Here is a 20,642-nt window from a genome sequence, read left to right as displayed (position 1 = left end):
AATCTCGGCGTGTAATTTAGATCAACTTCATTCTTTTGCGGAGGGGGGTGAAGTTGTGCCTTCGGCTGTCCTTGCCATTGTCCATTAACCGGGTTAGGGCATTTACCCAGGCTTGCGTGCCATTTATGACCTAGGTTCAATTAGACGGATTTGAACCAAACTATAGGATAGTCTGGCTGATCAACTGCGGCTCTGCTATTCGGTCCCCATTGTCTCACATCCCGACGTGGTGGGAAGGCAGTGGCGTGGCGATGGTGCTTTTGATTCGCAGAGAAACCTTTATTCTACGGGATGATCGACTTCGAGCCGTACCGTAATGCCCGAGGTGGCATCGACCGAAAATGCCTTTCACGATTTGAATGGTACGTGGGTAGACACAAAGAAGTACTATAAGTCCCGGGTATCCTGCATACGTCGTCGCGTCACTCGTGTAACCCGACAGCGAGTCAAGGCGTCAGCTGTGTAACCACCCCTGCCCAGACATGGCTGCTCTCGGTGATCTTTGCATACAAATGGTTCTTGACCTTTGTGACTTGTATCTGTATCATAGAACTGGAATGGCCAGAAGCTGGGTCCGTGATATCATTGTACAGAGTATGCTTACGTTCTGGCGTACGATATACCTATTTCAGACAAGGCAGTGCGAGGAAACCAGTACAATGCTGGGCACTGGACATCGTGATAGGCCACATGAACACACTCAGCTTCCGATGCTTCCCATGGGGTGGAATCTGGTGTTTTCTCCACTTTGACCTGTATTTAATGAAGCGACTACCGCTACTTAATCCCACATTTCACCTGTCAATCACCACGATCAGTGCTCCTTATATTGAAAGCAACATAACTACTTGCACTACAAGGTACTGCATAACTGATCATGCCTGCTACACATGGAAGAGTTAAGAACGGCCCATATGGCGGAATGGGAGGCCAATACTACGATGCAGAACATGGGGAACATAAAATCCACAAGGTTAACGCCTGGGGACGGAGCTACGCCGGCTACGATGTTCTGAACGGCTTCCAGTTCACCTACGACGACGGCTACCAGGGCCCGCTTGTCGGCCACCAGAACTCCAACAATCATAAAGAGTTTACCTTCAAGGATGGCGAAAAGATAGATTCCATGACTGTCTATGCTGGTGACAACGAAGGCTTTGTCAACGGCTTCGACTTCCATACCAACTACAATAATAACTATTCGATTGGTGGAAAGGAGGGTAAGCACAACCGTCTCCCGAGCATTGGAACTGGTGAATGGATTGGAGCTGAGGGCAGGGACCCCATTCATGGCGCCGCCGATGTTGTGGATAATATCGACATTTGGTTCAAGGCTTGAGACCTTGTTATTCGTAGGGCTGTGGTCGTGGCTTATATGGAAAATTCCTTGATATGCTGTCTTCCCTAGTCTGTATACTCTCGTTTCCCCTAGGTGTCAGTTAAACACAAAAGCTGCCAGTAATGAATACGCACCGCTGCAAAGGCCATGGCTTTTATTACGCCTATCTTGAGCATTACATACATTTAGGTAGTGGTGATACAAGTATAGAGAGCTTGTGAACATCAGAGCATCAATTGTCAATCCTCAGAGTTCATCGGACATTGGATTATAACAGATCATTGAGACGAGTGAAGACCTACAGCGTTAATTCCACGTTAATGCGCCGGATTTCTTGCTTTCCCGTTCTAAAACTGGCTAGACAAGGGAAAGGCAGAGAATGTACAAAAGACAGTCTATTATTTTCCCAATTCCTCACGCAGGCGTTGTATCGAGACGAGTCAAAAACTTCTGTGCGCGTATTTTGCCGTCTCTCAGGCCTTTTAAGCCTTCAGACAAGCTCTCAAGGCCATTGCTGCCTATCACATAGGGATGCGACGTGAGCCAACCCTCGCGCAAACCTCGCGCGAACGCCGCTCCCCATGTCACGCCAATGAGCTTGTCGTTCTCGTCCTCGTAATGAACTTGACCAACCATGGAGAAGACAATGTCAACGCTCGGGTCAGAACCCTCAACCTCGCTTTTGAGGAAAATATTAGTTGCCTTTGGCTTTCGGCCCGCGGCGTCTGGCGGACCGGCAATGGCCTTGGTGACAAGCCTAATTGTGTTGTCTTCGGAAACAGTGTCGTAGGCCTTCCAGCAGCGACCGTCCGCAGCACCTCCCTTCTTGACAGCGTCTTGGATCGCCTTGATCAGATCCTCCTCTTCTGGGTAAGCCGTGTAGTCGATGAGAACATCACCCTTGGTTGCGTCGAGGAACGGCCTGATGAAGTCGCTCCGCTTGCTGCCAACAGTAATGATCGGGTGAATATTGGCAGCCGCGGCAAGCTTGATAGCGAAAGCTCCAGTAGCAGTACTGGCTCCATAGATAATCAGAGGACGGCGAATGTCCTCCTTGCCCGCGGCTTTGGCAACCGGCGACCAGGGCTCAGGGAGCTCAAGCTCCTGGAAGAGCGCGCAGGCAGAGGTATAGGCAGCCAGGGGGATTGTGGCGGCCTCTTCGTATGAGGTCGCGCCCGGGATGTGGAAGGTGGTATAGTAAGGAGCAATGGCGTACTCGGCGAAGGCGCCGTGGGCAGTCATCATCTCGTGGAAGGCGGCCACGCGGTCCCCCTTGTGGAACCCTACAACACCCTCCCCCACGGCTTCAATGGTCCCGGCGATATCATCACCGCTATTCATTTCATTGCCAAACAGGACCGGGATCTTCCAGTCCTTCGGGTTGGACCCTTTCCATGACTCGCGTTAGCTGGCGTCCTGAAACATGGCATTGTCTATCGTACGGCGAACGGCCTAGTACTTGACACTCGGAGTCTGCTACTTACCAGCGACAACAACCTTGATCAATACATGTCCGGGCGCCGGTTCGGGGATGCGGGAATCAACAATGTCGACTGACAGGTCCTTCCTCACGATCGCTTCTTTCATGATGAGATAGCTGGGGCTTTTCGTGCGCTTCAGTGTGGGCTGCGAGTCAGGATGTAGAAGAGAGAAGAGCTTGAGAGAAGTAAATTGATGTAAAATACTGTTTGTAGTACCGACTAATAAGCTGGCCGATAGCACGGAATCCCCGCCGTTCCCGGCATTATTCAGCCCGCGGTGGGAGCTCCGCTCAGTGGGAGCCCCGGTAGAGTTCTACACTCAGTCAATTAATCAGCCCACCTAGCTAGCTAATCAATGAGTAATCCAGCTGTGGGTTATCTCGAATGGATTTCTTAATTGTCTACTTCTAAACTCTCTGTGATTGTTCTTATAAATATTAGACAGGCATACCCGATCTTCCTTTTCTATTTAAGCCAGGAACGGTGCCGCGCATATCTATCAGAATACCGCCCTAGCCTATATATCAAAACCAAGCATGACATCCAACCCCAAGATCCTCTTGACAGGCGCCACAGGCTTCATCGGGGGCAGTATCCTCACTGCGCTGCTCCAGTCGCCTGTGCTCTCGCTCCAGTCCAGCCCTATAACATGCCTACTGCGAGATGATAGCAACCGCGCAGCTCTGCTCACCTCCACCTACGGCAATCGGGTCAATCCCAGCATCTACGATGGCCTCGATGACTTGGAGACTACCAGCGCCGTCGCCGCAGAGCACGACATAGTCATTAACACCACCATGGGATTTCATTCCGCATCCACGAAGGCGCTCCTCCGCGGACTGGCGCAGCGCAAGGCCCATACCGGCCGTGACGTCTGGATGATCCACACATCCGGCACATCCAACATCGGCGACAAGCCCATCACGAACCCCGTTGGATTAAGAGAGTTCGACGACCTGGCTGACGACGTGTATGCGCATGAAAAGGCGCTCGAAGCGGCGGAGCCCTACGCGCAACGGACCACCGAGCTGGGTGTCATTGATACGGGCCTCGAGCTGGGCGTCAAGACGCTCGTGATTATGAGTCCGATCATTTATGGGACCGGTACGGGCTTGTTCAACAGGGTTAGCATCCACACTGGGTACATGAAAGCGATACTGAAGATCGGGCATGCGGTGGTGGTAGGTGACGGGGCTGGTCTGTGGGACCACGTGCACATCGAGGATCTGGCCGACTTGTACCGGCTCGTCGTGCTGGATGTCGTGGAACGGGAAGGCAAGGCTTTGCCTACTGGGAAGAAGGGGATCGTGTTCAGTGGTAATGGGCGGCATTCGTGGCTGGAATATTCGCAGCTCGTGGCGGATGCTTGCTACGAAAAGGGTCTCATATCGGAAAGAAAGGTCACCCATATCAACATCGACGAAGCGGCAGAAATTCTAATGCCGCGTCTTGGCTTTGCTAATGAGGTGTTTGCGAAGGAGGATTTGAAATCGGCTGCGGAGATTTTCTGCTGTAACGAAAGGACAATCGCTAATGTTCCCCGAACTCTTGGGTGGAATCCAGTCAAGGGAGACGACGTCTGGAAACGGGCATTTCGTGATGATTTGGACGCCATCGCAGGTAGATAGAGTCCTACGGAGTAGTTAAATTACTACCTTAGATATGAGAGCAATAACAGAGACTTATCTCTAGACGTTATGTAAAGTAGACCTGCGCATGAAACCCCATATGCAGTGAAACAATACGGGTGATATATACACAAGGGCATGGAGGAAGCGAAAATACAAATACGTTCAGCTGGGATTAACACCTAAGGTCTTCTTTCTTGAGAAATATAAAAGGGGAGAGTGGAGTCCAACCCCCCTCAGATATATCCACCTTTCCAACGGGGGCAGCAGTCTCTAGGCTTCGGGCTTTCGGGCTTTCGGACATTTGCTTGGCCACGCTTCTCCCGAACAACCCTGATTCAATACCTTGGTACCAGAGCTATGGAGGCCGCCTTTGTTAGCCTCCGTGTGAGAGTCAATCATCGTTGTAGCCGCGAGGCTCTCCCCCAATCGGGCCATGGCTATGGAGGTGCCGAGAACGGACATTGAGCTATACGGACATGGTTATATCAGGGGTTGATGGACTTTTGCTACATATAGACAATGTCCAGATGTCCGAGAACCAGATACCGAAGAAATCAAGACCAAGTAGATAGTCTCTATGCCTCCCTGGCTAGAAATGAAGATGATCATGCAGCTCGTCCAGCCTGCAGTGTCCATTCCCAGCTGGTATAAAGGGAACCGGAAGGAACACATCCAACCCAGTCCACAATCCCCGCCTTTTATAATTTCCTGCCAGAAGCGAATAATCATCAAGTGCCAAGCAATCATGGGCTTTCGGGTTATCATTGTGGGAGGCAGCGTGACTGGCCTGTCTCTTGCCAATATGCTCGAGAAACACGGCATCGACTACGTCCTCCTCGAGGCATACCGCGAGATTGCACCGCAAGTCGGGGCCAGCATCGGGATGGCACCTAATGGGCTACGCGTTCTCGACCAGCTGGGTTGCTATGAGCGCCTTCAAGAGATGGCAGGCAACTACTACTTGAAAGCAGAAATGAGGGACCTTGAGGGGCGCGTCCTGTACAGAAGTGATGGGAATGGACAAGCCGATCTGATTGAGAAAGCGTGAGGTTTAAATATCCCCTGAGCCTCGAGCGTAGCTAACCTTCTTGAAGAACGGGATACCCGGTGATTTTCCTAGATCGGCAGATGCTGCTGCAGGTGCTGTACGATATGATTCAACACAAGGACAGGATCTTGACTGGAAAGCGGGTTGCTAGATTGGAGATGAGCGACGGGGAACTGGCGCGCGTCCACACCAACGACGGTTCAGTGTATGAGGGCGACATTGTAGTTGGTGCCGATGGGGTGCATAGTGCCACTCGGGCTGAGATGTGGCGCCTTGCGGACGAGCTTGCTCCGGGAACATTTACAGCAAACGAAGAGGCCGGTAAGTCTCGCCGTTGTTGCATATCAGACTCAATCACACTAATTCTCCCGGACACCAGACGTCAACGCTAACGCCAAGTGCATCTTTGGCATTTCCACAAGGCCAACAGGGTTCCCCTCTACCAAACAGCAATTCATCTCGAGCAAGGGGGTGAGCTACATGACGTCCCCGGGCCCTGATAGTCGACTCTACTGGTTTCTGTTTGTCTCGATGCCGACTGCCTCCGGCAAGGCGATTCCTAAATGGACAAAGAAGGACGAGGAGCTGCTAGCAGAGCAACACCTCCACGACAAAATTACTGACCAGGTAAGCTTCGGCGACCTCTACAAGGCCCGTCGAAGGACTGCGCTGGTTTCCCTAGAGGAACATGTCTTCCTGCGGTGGCATTTCAAGAGGGCCATTACCATTGGCGACTCGGCGCACAAGGTTCGTTGTTTCAACCCACCCCCCTTCCGCGTATACACATTTGCTGATTTGGCCTTGTACTAGGTCCACCCCATAACAGTTGTAGGAGGTAATGGAGCCATCGAGTCAGCAGCCTTGCTCTGCAATGCCCTTGTACGCAGACTACCCGAAAACGGCTCTTCCACCATCTCTGAACCGGAGATTGAAGAAGCATTCACAGAAGTCCAGGATTACCAGCAGCACCGTGCACAAAGCATTGTCAAAGAAGGAAAGCAGATGCAGGCCTGGTTGAACCAGACATTTCCACTCGCTGGTCTGGCCATGAGACTCGCGTCTCCTTTCCTCAATGATGGATTTTTTACTGAGCGGATCATCAAGGTTTATTCGTCTGCGCCGACGCTGGAGAGGCTTGCTCTACCAGTGCGACCTCCGGCCACGCTACCTCAGACGCAGGTTTCGCGTTCCGATTTAAGTCTTGTGTGCAAGCTATTCAGCGCAGCAATACTGCTGGGGGCCGTTGGCTACGCGGTAGCCTGGGAGAGAATTCCGTTGTGTCGGCTGTGGTGAAATTAGGGTTACGGCTTTCAATCACTTAGCAAGCTCGCCTACTGTAGTTAGCTAACTGAAACTCTGGGGGAACCCGCATCTCCCCTGGTATAGGTCAATATCAACTGCTGAGAACACAACAGGGATACCGGGTAATATGGCTCCCTCTTGAATCCCCGTTTTTATTGGTAATGAAGTTATCACCGCATCTCCACCGCATCCAGAACCCTGCGCAACAAATTTCGCGAAATCTTCACAGCGTTGGGAGATCATCCGTATCCCGCGACCCAACCCAATTCTGTATAAATTTCAGTCTTGGTATTCATAACTCTGTTAACTAAGCATGATAAAGTAGTAGTTAACTATTCTTTCTTATTTAACAGTAAATATTACCGGATTGTTAAACCATTTGAAACATAGCAGACAGAAACATAGAAGCATTATAGGTAGTTAGGATAGCTATTTATATATACCCAGCTATCGCTACCTCTTGACCTCTATAATACGTAGCTTCAAATGCGCCCAATTCCACAATTCTCAGGAACATAAGCCAGAGCATCCGTTGCCGAACCGGCCGGGGCAATCGTCAGGTCTGCAAAGTCGCCAAAAAAGTCCGAATTCGAACTGTCAAACGCACCGGAGCCACTGTATCCATTGGGTTCGCATGCCCGCCCAAGCGCAGACTCGCACGAGGCAGCGTTCTCGTCACTCGCGCTGAAGAGCTGGTTCTCTGGCTCCGCGGGCGCGATCTCGCTGACGTCTTCGAAGTAGCATCCTTCGAACAGCCCGCGGCCCTGGTCCCCACCCTCAATGGCGTGTCCTGGGATGTCGGACCAGACGCTGTTCACGGCGTGGAAGAGGGTTGTGCCGGAGAGGGCCGGTCCACGCCCGGTGGTGTGGTAGATGTGGTTGTCTGATCGGGTTTGGTCAGATTCTAATACCATATGATAGAGGGGAGGGTTAGGGAATGTATGTACTTTGGAAGGTGATTTCGTCCCCGACGCCGACCAGCTCCAAGGTCCAGTAGTGGTAGTCATCGCACCCGGCCGAGTAGGTGGTCTCGCCGTTGAAGAAGTTGTTGGACAAGGTGATGCGGGTGTTGGGATTGAAGCCAGTCACGAAATGCTGGCGTCCGATGACGGAGGTCTACACGGTCAGGTCAGTGCTGGACAACCTGGTCTCTTTCTCCTGCCATCTATGGGAGGGTGGTTGGGCCTTACTTCACAGTGGTCGATCCAGACCAGGTCCGCGCCAAAGAGGGTAAAGGCGTCGCCGCCCCAGACGAGGCTGTATAATTGTGAGAAACGATGTATTCGACCATAAGAGATTCGCATTGAGGGGGCTTACTGAGGGTTCATATTCGTGATCTTGATATTCTGCACGATGATGTTGGAAACACCGCCCTCGAGATACAGCCCCTTCCCACTGAGCACACCCGTATCACCCTCGCCGACAAGTGTCTTGTCCGACTTGATCCGGATGCTGTTCATGGCTGCATTATCATACGTGACCGTTGCGACTGGGTTGTCGCCACACCACCCATTCGCGTTGATCGCGAGTTGGCAGCTCTCCCCCGTGCCCCACGGCGCGCATCCGTCTTCGGTTGTAGAGCCCTCGGTGTCGACGAACTCAAACGTCTTAGTTAGGACGATCACTTGGGGGTCGTCACTCTCTAGCAGGGCCACCAGCTCTTCGTTGGTTTCGGGGTAGCTAGGGGATAAATCACCGCCGCCAGTCACACCAGCTGCGAAGCCCTCTGCAGCTCCCGAGACGACCTGCGCACTGGCAAATACGGCATTGAGGCAGAGAAGTTGGAAAAGAGGCACTTTCATTGTTGGCGATATCTCCAAAGGAAAACTAGTTATGGAATGATAGATTCTGTAGTCCCAACCCTTCCTTCTTATCTACTCTGCGTCTGCTCGTGACATATCCCGATCCAGGGTTGAATTTTGCCAAAATGGAAACCGCCAAAATCGGCCTGGCCGGTTTCCAATATGTCCTCCCCGTGAGAACCCCCCCTTCTGAGCACCGTCATTACTCGCCGTGCATAGTTGTTCGGGCGGATAGCGGACATATTACCGGATTAGGAAAGATAGGCTGCGACGGATGTTTTGCATAGATCTTGTCCATATTACATGATGCTAGAAGCGAGATCATCCCACATGGCTATCTAAGGATAGTACCCTCTTTAGGAATCAGGATAGACTTACCCCATTACGGCCTGTAAATAGTTGTGGGTTGGGCTCGTAGATGCGGCCCCGCCAAGGCTGAGCACGCAGGCTACAATTTTCATTTCCAGTAGGGCTGACCAGAAACTAGAGGTACATTTTGGAACTTATAATTCACGTGGGCTTGGGACTACTCCCCCGCATTTTCGCTTTCTTCCGTGAAGAGTTCTGCCTCGGCTGGCACCGATTTAGCCTGAGATCAGCCACAGAGCAGAGTCATTCCTTACAAAAGGCTCCTCAGGAAAATGATATCCGATTTGACTCGTGGACTAATAATGTGGAGTGTTATTCTTCCGTATTGAGTTTGTTTATTTAACCGCCAATGAGAAAAGCTCGCTTCAGTCTTGTCATTGTAGATACCTTCTTTTTCAACAACATTCATTATCCTATTAAGCTTATATCCCAGTCCCGCTCCTCGAGTCTGCCCTCAAAACCCGGTGCTATTGAGGCTAAATCGCAAGGAGAATTGGCATCGTCGCTTGGGTTTTTACTCGTGTATTTAGATATAATGAAAACAGTGGACTGGTTTAGATAGAGCAAGCAACGGTGTAGACTGGTTCCCGTGGGTTAATGCGGTAAAGGTGCGAGCACGAGCTTTAAATCTACCTTGGCCGGTTTGGCTACAGAGCTCAGGTAAACACGTTATAGGAAGGATGATGACATTACGCTTGTAGCTATTGCTCAAGTAGCTAGTAGAGCTGAGATAGCTGGCAAACCTTTTCTTATACAGCCAGTAAATCGAGAATGGGCTATATCAATCCAGTGTATCAACATCACAAGATTGGCTTTATCGCCCTGTATCAGAATTGCTTTTGCATGCATGACAGGATTGGCGACGGCCCGGTCCTGCCGCACAAAGCCCGCCGCATGGATGGCAGTGTGGGCCACAGGGAAGGTTTAATTGTCAATCTCTTGTATTGATAAGCGGATGTTCTTTACGCCATGCCAAACAGAGTCCACGCTGGGTGAGAATCGAGCAGACCAATGCCAGCCGGTCTAATTGTACTCTACGGCTGAGAGGAGATCCGACATATCTCCGGCCATCCATGCTTGCACCTAATTATACAGCGTATACTTCTCCGCAATGAACTCGGAGAACAGTGACAGGTCTGGCTGCATATCAGCCCCATGGCTATGTTCCCGCCAGAGGTGCGGGGGGAATCCTGCAAATCCAGGGTGCAGCCGCGGCCCTGAATGGGGGTTTCTGTGCCACCTATGTCTACTGCGCCTTCACACATCGGTTTCTATGCCATGGTCCCTCGAACGGGAGCGCCTCCGTGGCCCGGACTTTCGCTGGCGCCCCCATTAGCACGCGAGTCCGAATCCGCCGGTGCTCCAGAGGCTTATGCGTAGACAGTACGGTCCCCAGCAGCTTTTTCGTCGCCCTCATGGAGTAAAGCATACACTTCGGTGGAGGCAACAACCCGATCACTGCTGAATCTATAATTGGAAATTCAGTGAGGATGCAGAAGTAGTCTCGCCCGGCGTACACCCATCGGCTTCAACAGCATCCCGCCGCTCTACCAAACATAGCCTGAGCAAAGGGGGCAGTCCGATCCGACGATTACTTGCTGAATGAAGACAGAAGGCAAAGTTACAGAGTCTCTGGAGATGCTAGCAGCATGGCCAGTATCTCATCAACTATCTAGCAAGCATCCAACGACAATATTATATCCACCCACACGACCAAATGAATAGATACGTACCCAGCACCATAACAAGCTTTGCGGGGCCGCCGTTGTTGCAGACTCGGTAAAAGTATTTTGGTTGTTTGATTACTGCAAATCTGATGGACTGTCTTTGATTTTTCTGAGACCGTCAATAACAGGCAACACATCCACTACTTTAGACTGATAGTGGAGGTCAAATCGTTCAGGAGACCACGGAAAATCTTCCACTTGCCGGTCCCAACCGTTTCAAATAAAGTACAAACCCCACGGGAGCGTCAAGCCCTGAGGGTCTTTAAACAAGCTTGTCTCGGAATAGATTATTATTCGGATATTTCGGCGTTTGCTAACGGCATACTATGTTTCATCCGAAATGATTTTGCTGCTATGCCGACCGCCAGTGTCTCTGAAATGAAGCTATAAGAACAACGGTCTTTCCATTTCCTAGGGAAGCAGAAGCCAATTAATCTTCATTTAAATCCTAAGCTCCAACATGCATGCTCTCAGCAAAATAGTATCGGCCACTACAGCCTTTACCGTTGTGGTAGAGGCTGCCATGGGACCCGCGTTCAGCACTGGTCCTGTCGCGTCCGACTCATTCATCCGCGAAGCGACTTCCACCCTCACTCTCCCCAAGGCTCCCAGTGGCTCTTCTGGTGATGCGTCTCTATGGGTTGGCATGGGAACCTCGAACGGGGATCTTATTCAGTCCATTGCCGACAACTGGCAATCTGACGATTGGAGTATCTATGCCTACACGCTTCTGTCGACCGGGGGTTAGTTATCATCATTTTCCTTTTACTCTCCTACTTTCGAATCATAGCTTATCCATATAGAAAATTCGCAGATGCCCGTTCAGGGAGAGTCATCCACAGCCGTCGCTGGCGACAAGGTGACGATGCACTGTAAGTAACACCCGCTCATATAATTTACGAGAGACGTAACGCTAACATCGCCATTGAGACAAATTCGATGATTCAACCGGAAACTACACGCAGACTGTTCTCGTTAACGGCGAGTCTGTCTCTACTCTCTCCACCAGTGATGGGCAGGCCCAGGGCTGGGGCAGTTCCGTGGAATGTGCCGCGGAGGACTGTGGTACCATGCCCGCCCATAGTAAGTCTCAGCTGGAAACGATTCCACATCCCACCCACTAACTAATGTACTCAGCCTGGACTGATACCAAGATCATTCTTGATGTTGCCGACCCGAACTATATCAACACTATGGGTAAGGGTGAGGGAGTTACCGGGGAGATGTCAACCAGTGATGGTGGAAAGACCTGGACTGTCACTACGATCGAGATTCCGGAATTCTCTTTTTGAGCTCGGACACGTGTGAGGGCTCTTAGTACGCGTTGGTGTTCGTCTGGTTCAATGTAGTGATGATGGAAGTGTTACTTTGGGATAATTATCTTCTAAATCCTGTTCAGTAAAGCTTACCTTGACATCCTATATAAACCTGGTAGAATTCCATTATCATAAGAATTCCTAAATATAGTCTCAGATAGACTCTAGCAGGATCTAGCTAACCCTAGTATAAAAGCTAGAATCCTAAGTCCTGAGAATTTAGCTATTACAGTACTTGTTGTATTCTATGAAAAGAATATATTGCCAAGAGCCGAATTACTGTTTCTGAAGACGCTCCTTCCCATTCCGTGTCTTCGTGGTTCGTACCTTTCTATAAAAGCACCACCCTGGGTCGCACTTGCCGTTTAAACATCAGTGCTCTTTTATTACCACATACCACCTGACCATATTATTTCTTTCCGGTCGAATAGTCGATCTGACATCAACAGCTTATTCCGTAGCAGAATCTGACAGCCAGCAGGATTAGTAATACACCGACTAACTTGTCAGCCACTTGAACGTGTACACTTGACCTCCCAAACATCCCACCATGTCTCTCAGACGCAAGTCTTGTAATGCCTGCTTCAAGGGCCGCCGGAAGTGCAATTTGGCCTATCCCATATGCGATATCTGTCGAAAGACGAAGAAGGTCTGCCAATATGCTTATCCGCCTATTACCGAGCCCAGCGACGACCATTCAACAGCATCAGACAGTTCTATCGCTCAGCTAGCCATGCCTGATGACACTCTGGAAGCGTTGATGGGGGCAGTTGATACTTCGCTTGGTTACCTAGAATCAGGCGACATCGCCGGCCTGTTCGAGCTATCGCCACAATTTCCCCAGCCCGGATCGGCGTCAGGTCTGATGATGCCCGAATCTCCACCGAGCCTGCTGGGAGGTATAGGGAGGTTCCTGGGTTCTCTGGGCGAGGTCCAGCCCATCCAAGGCAGCACGCAATCCTGGCAATGGATGATTGACGAACTGAAACATTTCCCGCCAGAATTCGCCCAGCGAGCAGAAACAATCTTCATTCACCGCGATCTATATCGCGACGCCATGCCACAGCCTATCCGGACGGCACTTGGTGTCTCTTCCATGTCGCGCATGCTGTCCGATGCTAATCGGGATGTTTTCTTCCGGATCATAGATGCTGAATTTCTTGAACTTCTGCAGCCCACAAACCCGGCTCCTCTACTCGACGAACTTGCCAGGTTGCAGGCGTTGGTGATTCATCAAACATTACGGCTTTTTCACGGCGACATCGCCCAGCGGATTGTAGCCGAACAACAGCAAGGCATCTTGTTGGCATCTGCGCTGAAGCTCCTTGGCCGTTCTCAACCCGAGCCATCTGAAACAAGCCGGGACAGCTGGATCCTCGCAGAGTGTATCCGCCGGACGGCCATCATAGTGTACATGCTCTACGGTGTAAACTCAATTTTCCGAGATGGGGTCTGCGTCGGGTTGCACACATTGGTCAAACTGCCCATATCAACAACTCTCACCAGGTGGGACTCTGAGGGTGATCAGGATCCAGGGTCTGGCAGCGCGATAGCATACGAGGATTTCTTTGCCCGTTGGCTCGTTTCCACACCAAGGCACCTAGATCGCTTTGAGAAGCTGCTCCTTGTTCCATGCCAGGGACTGGATTCTGTCAACGCATATACTGGGGCTGTTTAAGTGGTTCAATCGCTGAGTTGAGATTGCCATTCTGTATCTGTACATATCTTCCCAGTGCCTCTCTGCTCACAACTCCACTATATCATTCAAACAGCCATCCGCTCCAGCTGGACCACAACATCAAACACGTCCTCACCAGCCCCCAACTCCCTAATCAGACCAACAACCTCCTTATCCATCCTCGACCGCTGATAATCCTCTAGTGTCGGCCACCCAACAATCCCCAAAAACACCCCCTCCTCCTTCTCAACCCCATTCGCATACGAAAATACCGTCTTCGCAGGCCCATAAGACCCCCCAATGGCCTCCTGCAGACGCCTCCATACCGCTTCCGTCTCCTCCCCTTTCGCTACTTTAAGAACCTGCGTAACACCCGTCTCAGCACATCCGGCAGCCGAAACCACAGCCTCAAAAAACTGCGGGGTATCCGGGCCCGTGAGGTACGGTTTCACAAGACTGATAAATGACCGGAATGTCTCCGAGTGCGGATAGAATGCGTGGATTGAGGGGAGACCATCCCATTCTTTTTTTTAAATCCTCTTGTTAGCTATATTCAATCAAACAACGAATGAAATAACAAATGAAACAAACATGTTAAATACGAACCGAGAATCAGAGCCCCCCGGCCACTCCTCTCGTCAACGGGCTCACCGTTATCGTAGATGACTCGTCCGCAGAAGAAGTCCTTTAGACCGGGAATTCCCACGAAGTGAGAGAAGATTTCGGGAGATTTGGCGGCGAATTCGGCCTGGGACTGGGTGTCTGGTTTGAAGGGCGGCCAGAGGAGTTCGGTGATGGTCATTTTTTTTTTTTTTTTTTCTTTGTAGAAGATTATTTAGTATTGAGTAAATAGCAAGAGCTGTTGATGTGATGGTATCGAAATAGGAGAATAAGCTGTTAAATTGAGGATAGGATGGTAAACTACTCTTATTTATATTTCTGTCTTCTCTCCAAGTGGACTCTCGTGATTGGATCCGGATTCACTCGAGCGGAGATCCACAATTGCCCGCAGTCGGAGTGGAGTCAGCTGTTCAATCATATTATATTATATAAATATATATATATATATATAGTCTTTCGAGCAAATGTGGATTTGTTGCGGGATTCCGCTTTGTCGGTATATTGTGAGGTTATTTAAGAAGCCTGGGTTCCACTAAACACCCTTCTATATAAACAGTCCACTTCAGGTTAATCACTTACTCGACCACAAAATGTCCAAAATAATCACCATCGTCGGCGCAACAGGAATCCAAGGAGGCTCTGTAATCAAAGCCCTTCTCGCCGCCAACAACAATAACCCCAGTACCAAGCCCTACACCATCCGCGCAATAACCCGCAACCCAAACAGCCCCGCCGCACGAGCTCTATCTCTCTCCTCGAAAGACATCCAAGTAATCCAAGCCGACCTAGCCGACCCAGCCTCTCTAAAAGCCGCATTCACCGGAACACATGCAATCTTCGCCGTGACGAATTTCTTCGAGAACCTACCCACGCTGGGCATTCGCGGGGCAATAGACTCCGAAACCGAACTAGGGATTAACCTCGCCAACGCAGCAGCGCAGACCTTGGAAACACTAGAGCACTATATCTGGTCAACGCTGCCTGACTCCAAGGCAAACACAGACGGGGAGGTGGTGGTGCCTTACTACGAGAGTAAGAACGCGGTTGATCGGTATATCCGCTCTGCTTTGCCCAGATTACTGGAGAAGACGACGTTTGTCTGGTTTGGGTGGTATGCGAGTAATATGCTGAGTCCGACTTTCCATCCGATGAGGATTCATGGTGTTGGTCCGGATGGGGGTGGGACGTATGTGACTTTGGTGAATGTGGATCCGGCTACGAAGGTGCCGCTTTTGGGGGATGAGGGGGTGAATGTGGGACTTTTTGCGAGGGCTGTCTTGGAGAATCCCGGCTTGACGTTGCCTGGGAGGGTTGTGGCTGGGGTGGTGGAGGAGAGGGCGATTGGGGATGTGGTTGAGGCGTTTGGAAAGGCGAAGGGGATTCGGGCGAGGGGTGTGCAGGTTAGTAGGGAGGATTATAGGAGGTTGTGGCCTGGTTTAGGTGATGTTATGGATGTTTCGAACTCCTACTTCGAGGTCATGGATGGGAAGGCTTTTACTAGTACTGATGAGGTCCTAACCAAGGAGGATCTCTGTGTGGAGGGCTTGGTTGGAGTGGGTAATGCATTTGCGAGATTGCCATTGCTGGAGTAACTAATATCTAGATCTCGGTTCAATGCTGCAGCATCTGTTAGTTATATATTTAAATACCGTGCATGACGTGGCAAGACCTTGAGGCCATATGGGTAATATACAGTGTAATAATCCTAATCGGGTAGAAATTTCTGACGTGAATCCACTCGTCAATTTGTATACATGTAGCTATTGGAGTATTGATTTGCAGCTCACTATATCAGACTTCTAATGAAATAATAACAGGCCAAGATGTTCACTCTACTACACAAAACGGGGTCTCTGCCGAGCAGCTCAGAGTCCCCTCCGCTGATGTGGATTACCTTTTGGCGCTGGCAATAGCGAATTGTTGGGGCTAACGGACAGACTTTCGACGCGTTGAGGATCGTTTTGGCTTGGGTTTACGTATAGGTATATGCGTAGATGGCGTACTGAGCAGTGCAATATTATCCATATGCCGCTTAGAGAGCACCCATCTGATCCCGCCATTCTCTAGTTCAACCGGCTCGTAAGGACGTTCTCGCATCCAATTCACCCACTTCTGTACAACGGATATAGCGAAGTTCACGTCGACTTCAAACCATTCAACGTGCCTCCGCCCGCACTTCCCACATTTGGGCTCCACCTTTCGATATCTGGCCAGCTCGGCGTGGACGAGTTGCTCAACTCGGAATCGGTGAGGCACGGGTTCCAGATCTGTTTGTTCAGAAGGAAAGTACTTCTCTGGCGTTCTCCCGCATTGCTTCGACCATTCGTTCATTCGCTTCTCGATATCCTTGGCGTACCCTATCTTCACGTGTCCAAAGCCCCCAGGGTACCAAAAGACGTATATGAAACCTGTCTTTGTGCTATCCGTAGGTGCCAGCGGACGAGTGAGGTATTTTCGTAGCTCTGTCTGGATGGGCTCATTGGAAAGTGCTGCTTGATGCGGTTGGAAGGCTTGTGGAGGGGCAAGTCTCCCTGTTGGCAACGGTTTATTAACTTGAGCTCTCCTTGTTTTGGGGTATTTAGCATCCACTGAATGAGAGATCGGATAATCACCCCCAAAGACCTTTCCCAGCCATCTCGTAAGTACTAGTAGCGATCCAGGTTGGTGTTTCGACGATGGCCCTTCGAGCAACCGAGGGAACTGCCTCCTCGCAACGCGCTGATGCACATGGCATAGGACCAAGCTCAGAATCTCGTTTATTCTTTCCTCAACAGCGTCAACTCCGCAATGGTGGATGTTGGCGAGTTGGTTACGAATTGCAGTAATGTCGGGTCGTTGGATTTTTTTCCTGCATCGCCTATTGGTGCTCGTAGTTGTTGCGATACATGACAAGCTGTCCTGAATAAGAAGATCGCACGTCGAACCCGGGAGAAGCTTAGCTAGTGGGCCTTTAATATCCCCTTCATCTTTGTATTCATTCGAAGCAAGCGCGTTATTGATCGAGTCTCCAGGTGTTGATGAATATAAACAATCAGCCTGCGCAGGATCCTGCTCAGCCCTAATCTCGGGCCGAGACATTGCTGCTCTTACATAGTCTGACTCGACGCCGATGTCGCTTTGAATTCGCGATGCTGTTCTTGCCGTTCCATATCTTTTGTTATCTGCGAATCTAAAATCCACGACGAGACTGAACGTTCGTCGTCGCGTGGTTTGCAGGTCGCTTGAGGTAGGTGGTGCATGTCGGTCTCTGACGGTCTGGTTGTATGTTTCAAGAAGATTTAGTTTTGCAATATGGCCGTTCTCCGCCTTGATCACTGTCGTTGTTGATCGAGGTAAACGATTCGACTTCGGTCGAAGACTTGTGGTACTCATAGACTTTCGTGTAGAGGCATCTGCTGAGGCTTCTAGTTCTTCCTTTAGCGACCCATCTACCGTCTCAGTATCCTCAAACTTGATGGATGGGATGTGGAGCGTGGACAGTTCCTTTAAGTTGTCTCCTTCAGTACCCGGGGTTGGAGACCAGTCAGACCTAGTATTGTCACTGGAGACTGATCCGTTAGGGCTGAATATCGAACTCGCCTGGGATCCTAGCGAAGAGCGTAGGGAATCCGACTCTGAGAAACAGTCGTCATCATTCTTTGGATGCAGAGCTCCCTGCCTGGGAGTCCGAGGATCTTTTGCTTCTGTCATAGTACGATAGCAAAGGAGTCGCCTGCGTGATGGTGGCTCTCAAGACTCTTTGGGGCGGAGGCGACCGACCTGGGCGCTTATAATCCATGATCTAGTAAGGCAGATTCCCAGCATTCCAGCGGCACAGCAGCCTCCATTCCACGTACAGCGGACTCTTACTTATTTTAGATCGCCGCAGTGGTCAGGTGGCACGGCTTTAATGCCTGTCGTTCAACCCTTCCTGACATCATTCTCCAAGTAGGTGTTGTCGCCAGTGTTGCAGCCCCCGTGCTGAGGCTGCCCGCGCGAATAACCTCATTGCCAATATAAGTGACCCTTTGATAGCATATTATCTGCCAATATTGTTCCTGGCCTCCGCCATTATAATAATACCTCCTATCTACTGCGGTCGGACGTTCCCGTACGCGCCATGGAAAAAGCAAAGATGCAACTTGTTTCGCCGGGTGGGCGCAGCTGAGCAGGGATTATGCTTGCTGCCTGGAACTGGAGAATGTTGGTCATATAGTTTTGCACCCGGTTGGACCTGATATGGGCTGGTTGGTTGTGCGTTGTCCCCCCATGTCCAGTATCCAACTTTTTTTTTTTTTTTTTTTTTTTTAATAGCAGGCATGAACAAGGATTTTGGCCCAGGCGCCATGCAAAGCTGGCAGCACCAGGCCTGCCCTAGGTACTGCTTAGACTACACAAAATTCATACTACAATAAAATACTTTCTTGATAGCTTGTAACATTTCAGAAAATATAGTAGAGGAACAATGAACCGTCGGCCAAGTGCAATATAGTCAGTACTCCGGGGAGTAAAAGGATGCAAGGGAGTCTTGAGCAAATTCAGTACTAGAAAGCCCTTTGGAAAAGTAATAAATCAGCTCTTCACCTAAAGAATGAAAGTAAAGAATAGATATCTGTCGCTAAATATTGTAAAAGAGCATATACACGGTGCTCTATAGGGCTAAACCAAACCAACTCACAACACCACCTTCAGTATCACGGAAACGGAACTGGCCGCCCAGACGCTGGGGTCTTCCTAACTCCAAAGATCAATGACACACTAATGACTCACTTTGGGGCTATTTGGGGCTGCGGCTGCGTTTATGGCCCCTCAAACACACAGCTATGAGTCGTCGCGACCCACTCTGCAGTTAGTGCATCTGAATCGCTACACTGGGGCTCTAGCTTAGCTCGCAACGGCGTAAAATAGTTATAAGAAAGCCCGTGATGAATTTTTGTTGCTACCTTGACTCTTTATTTCCATTCATGTTCATGCACCGGCCGCGCGAGACATGATATGGCTACAGATGTTCAGGCAAAGTTGACATATCTCCAATGGCAACCCAGCTACACCCACACGCGGCCATATCGCATTGGACAGCTCGTCGGACGGAGAAAGTCCAAGAAGCAGAAAGAGGGTGAGAAGACAACAAACTTGGTATTCTGCGTGGCAGAGCATGCGGAAACTATAAAAGATATCAGGGGGTTGAATGGCTCTTCGTTTAATCTTGACGCCAATGGGTTTGCCTACTTGAAATGTCCGCGGCCTGCTCTTGCAAATGCATATGATTACTCGGATCCTGGAAAGATTGAAAATATCTTCCTGCCCGAGTGCAAGGACATCTTGAAACATTATGTTGAGGGAGCTGACGAGGTTTTGATTTTTGATTGGAAGGTAGGTACCAACAATTCACCACTTTACGTCTAACTGCTGAAGTTAAATTATAGATCAGAAAGAGAAAAAGTGCAAAAGAGCGACGAAGGAGAAACCCAAATTTGCAGGGCTTTGCCCGCCAGGTCCATATTGGTACTCGCTATCACAAACCGGTAGGGACATTTATTGACATATCCAGATACACTCCTAACCCGAGACGAGATCGGAACTCCCATGATGGAACGTATTCGAAACCATCTCCCCGCAGAATCACAGCACCTTCTTTCCGGGCGAGTCCAACTGATCAAGTAAGTCAGACAACATATGGAGTATTGGCCCTAACAAGACAGTTTTTGGCGACCAATAAGTGGACCGGTTGAAGACCACCCGATTGCCGTTTGTGATAGACGGACCCTGGATCCATCCAATTTGATCGAAACTGATATGATACGCGGTGAGTATACCGGCACTATGCTTTATCCGCAGTATGAGCCGAATGGGACATGTCAGTGGTACTATATGAATGGACAAGACGTGGAAGATGTCCTTCTTTTCAAAGGATTTGATACGAGGGAAAGCAGTGTCAAGTGTGAGTGATTGTTGATTCGGTTACTTATGACGAGCTAAGCTCCGGGAGATCATACAAGATACACTAACTGAGATTTGTAGATACTCCTCATACTTCATTTACACCCTTGAATGCTTCCGAGGGGACGTGTCCTAGGGTCAGCGTTGAGGTGAGAGCACTAGTGTTTTCGCATGGGGAGTAAACATCTATGGTGGGAATCATCTATTTGAGTGCCAGGATGGTAAATAACTTTACCACAATCAGCTTGGGTAATTTCGAACTACCAGGTATATGAGATATATGACAGCCTTTGATGCTCTATCCTTCCTCTGTATAAACGAATGAAAGCACAACGATGTAGAGCGTCTATCTATAGATATCTGATTGTTCTCCAAGCCTCGTGTTAGGTTCATCGATATATTGCAATCT

The 20,642-nt window shown here is 50.0% G+C and overlaps 11 protein-coding genes across 11 annotated transcripts; 7 read left to right on the top strand and 4 right to left on the bottom strand.

Annotated features, from left to right (window-relative positions):
* Positions 1–877: 877 nt before the first annotated feature.
* On the top strand, positions 878–1,339 carry APUU_12266A (uncharacterized protein; the record flags this gene model as incomplete). The annotated part of the gene is made up of 1 exon (XM_041698448.1): positions 878–1,339. One exon carries the CDS (start codon positions 878–880, stop codon positions 1,337–1,339), a length of 462 nt encoding a protein of 153 aa, XP_041551632.1.
* Positions 1,340–1,753: 414 nt separating this feature from the next.
* APUU_12265S (zinc-binding alcohol dehydrogenase family protein) lies at positions 1,754–2,926 on the bottom strand (the record flags this gene model as incomplete). Its single annotated transcript, XM_041698447.1, has 2 exons — positions 1,754–2,727; positions 2,824–2,926. The coding sequence occupies 2 exons, from the start codon at positions 2,924–2,926 to the stop codon at positions 1,754–1,756; spliced, it is 1,077 nt and encodes a 358-aa protein (XP_041551631.1).
* Positions 2,927–3,356: 430 nt separating this feature from the next.
* APUU_12264A (uncharacterized protein) lies at positions 3,357–4,448 on the top strand (the record flags this gene model as incomplete). The annotated part of the gene is made up of 1 exon (XM_041698446.1): positions 3,357–4,448. One exon carries the CDS (start codon positions 3,357–3,359, stop codon positions 4,446–4,448), a length of 1,092 nt encoding a protein of 363 aa, XP_041551630.1.
* Positions 4,449–5,196: 748 nt separating this feature from the next.
* Positions 5,197–6,792, top strand: APUU_12263A (FAD-dependent oxidoreductase; the record flags this gene model as incomplete). The annotated part of the gene is made up of 4 exons (XM_041698445.1): positions 5,197–5,495; positions 5,546–5,820; positions 5,879–6,246; positions 6,310–6,792. The coding sequence occupies 4 exons, from the start codon at positions 5,197–5,199 to the stop codon at positions 6,790–6,792; spliced, it is 1,425 nt and encodes a 474-aa protein (XP_041551629.1).
* A 491-nt stretch (positions 6,793–7,283) lies between these two features.
* On the bottom strand, positions 7,284–8,603 carry APUU_12262S (polysaccharide lyase family 1 protein; the record flags this gene model as incomplete). Its single annotated transcript, XM_041698444.1, has 4 exons — positions 7,284–7,684; positions 7,749–7,917; positions 7,992–8,058; positions 8,119–8,603. The coding sequence occupies 4 exons, from the start codon at positions 8,601–8,603 to the stop codon at positions 7,284–7,286; spliced, it is 1,122 nt and encodes a 373-aa protein (XP_041551628.1).
* Positions 8,604–11,159: 2,556 nt separating this feature from the next.
* On the top strand, positions 11,160–11,991 carry APUU_12261A (uncharacterized protein; the record flags this gene model as incomplete). The annotated part of the gene is made up of 4 exons (XM_041698443.1): positions 11,160–11,442; positions 11,503–11,571; positions 11,630–11,782; positions 11,837–11,991. 4 exons carry the CDS (start codon positions 11,160–11,162, stop codon positions 11,989–11,991), a joined length of 660 nt encoding a protein of 219 aa, XP_041551627.1.
* Positions 11,992–12,565: 574 nt separating this feature from the next.
* On the top strand, positions 12,566–13,693 carry APUU_12260A (Zn(II)2Cys6 transcription factor domain-containing protein; the record flags this gene model as incomplete). The annotated part of the gene is made up of 1 exon (XM_041698442.1): positions 12,566–13,693. The coding sequence occupies one exon, from the start codon at positions 12,566–12,568 to the stop codon at positions 13,691–13,693; it is 1,128 nt and encodes a 375-aa protein (XP_041551626.1).
* An 86-nt stretch (positions 13,694–13,779) lies between these two features.
* Positions 13,780–14,495, bottom strand: APUU_12259S (uncharacterized protein; the record flags this gene model as incomplete). Its single annotated transcript, XM_041698440.1, has 2 exons — positions 13,780–14,216; positions 14,300–14,495. The coding sequence occupies 2 exons, from the start codon at positions 14,493–14,495 to the stop codon at positions 13,780–13,782; spliced, it is 633 nt and encodes a 210-aa protein (XP_041551625.1).
* A 409-nt stretch (positions 14,496–14,904) lies between these two features.
* APUU_12258A (NmrA/HSCARG family protein) lies at positions 14,905–15,906 on the top strand (the record flags this gene model as incomplete). Its single annotated transcript, XM_041698439.1, has 1 exon — positions 14,905–15,906. The coding sequence occupies one exon, from the start codon at positions 14,905–14,907 to the stop codon at positions 15,904–15,906; it is 1,002 nt and encodes a 333-aa protein (XP_041551624.1).
* A 334-nt stretch (positions 15,907–16,240) lies between these two features.
* On the bottom strand, positions 16,241–18,004 carry APUU_12257S (GIY-YIG nuclease family protein; the record flags this gene model as incomplete). Its single annotated transcript, XM_041698438.1, has 1 exon — positions 16,241–18,004. One exon carries the CDS (start codon positions 18,002–18,004, stop codon positions 16,241–16,243), a length of 1,764 nt encoding a protein of 587 aa, XP_041551623.1.
* Positions 18,005–19,288: 1,284 nt separating this feature from the next.
* APUU_12256A (uncharacterized protein) lies at positions 19,289–20,242 on the top strand (the record flags this gene model as incomplete). Its single annotated transcript, XM_041698437.1, has 4 exons — positions 19,289–19,666; positions 19,720–19,798; positions 19,845–19,953; positions 19,996–20,242. The coding sequence occupies 4 exons, from the start codon at positions 19,289–19,291 to the stop codon at positions 20,240–20,242; spliced, it is 813 nt and encodes a 270-aa protein (XP_041551622.1).
* Positions 20,243–20,642: the final 400 nt, after the last annotated feature.

Source organism: Aspergillus puulaauensis, chromosome 1 (assembly GCF_016861865.1).
Source record: "Aspergillus puulaauensis MK2 DNA, chromosome 1, nearly complete sequence".
NCBI classification, from domain to species: Eukaryota; Fungi; Ascomycota; class Eurotiomycetes; order Eurotiales; family Aspergillaceae; genus Aspergillus; species Aspergillus puulaauensis.
This window is presented reverse-complemented; position numbering and strand designations above follow the sequence as displayed.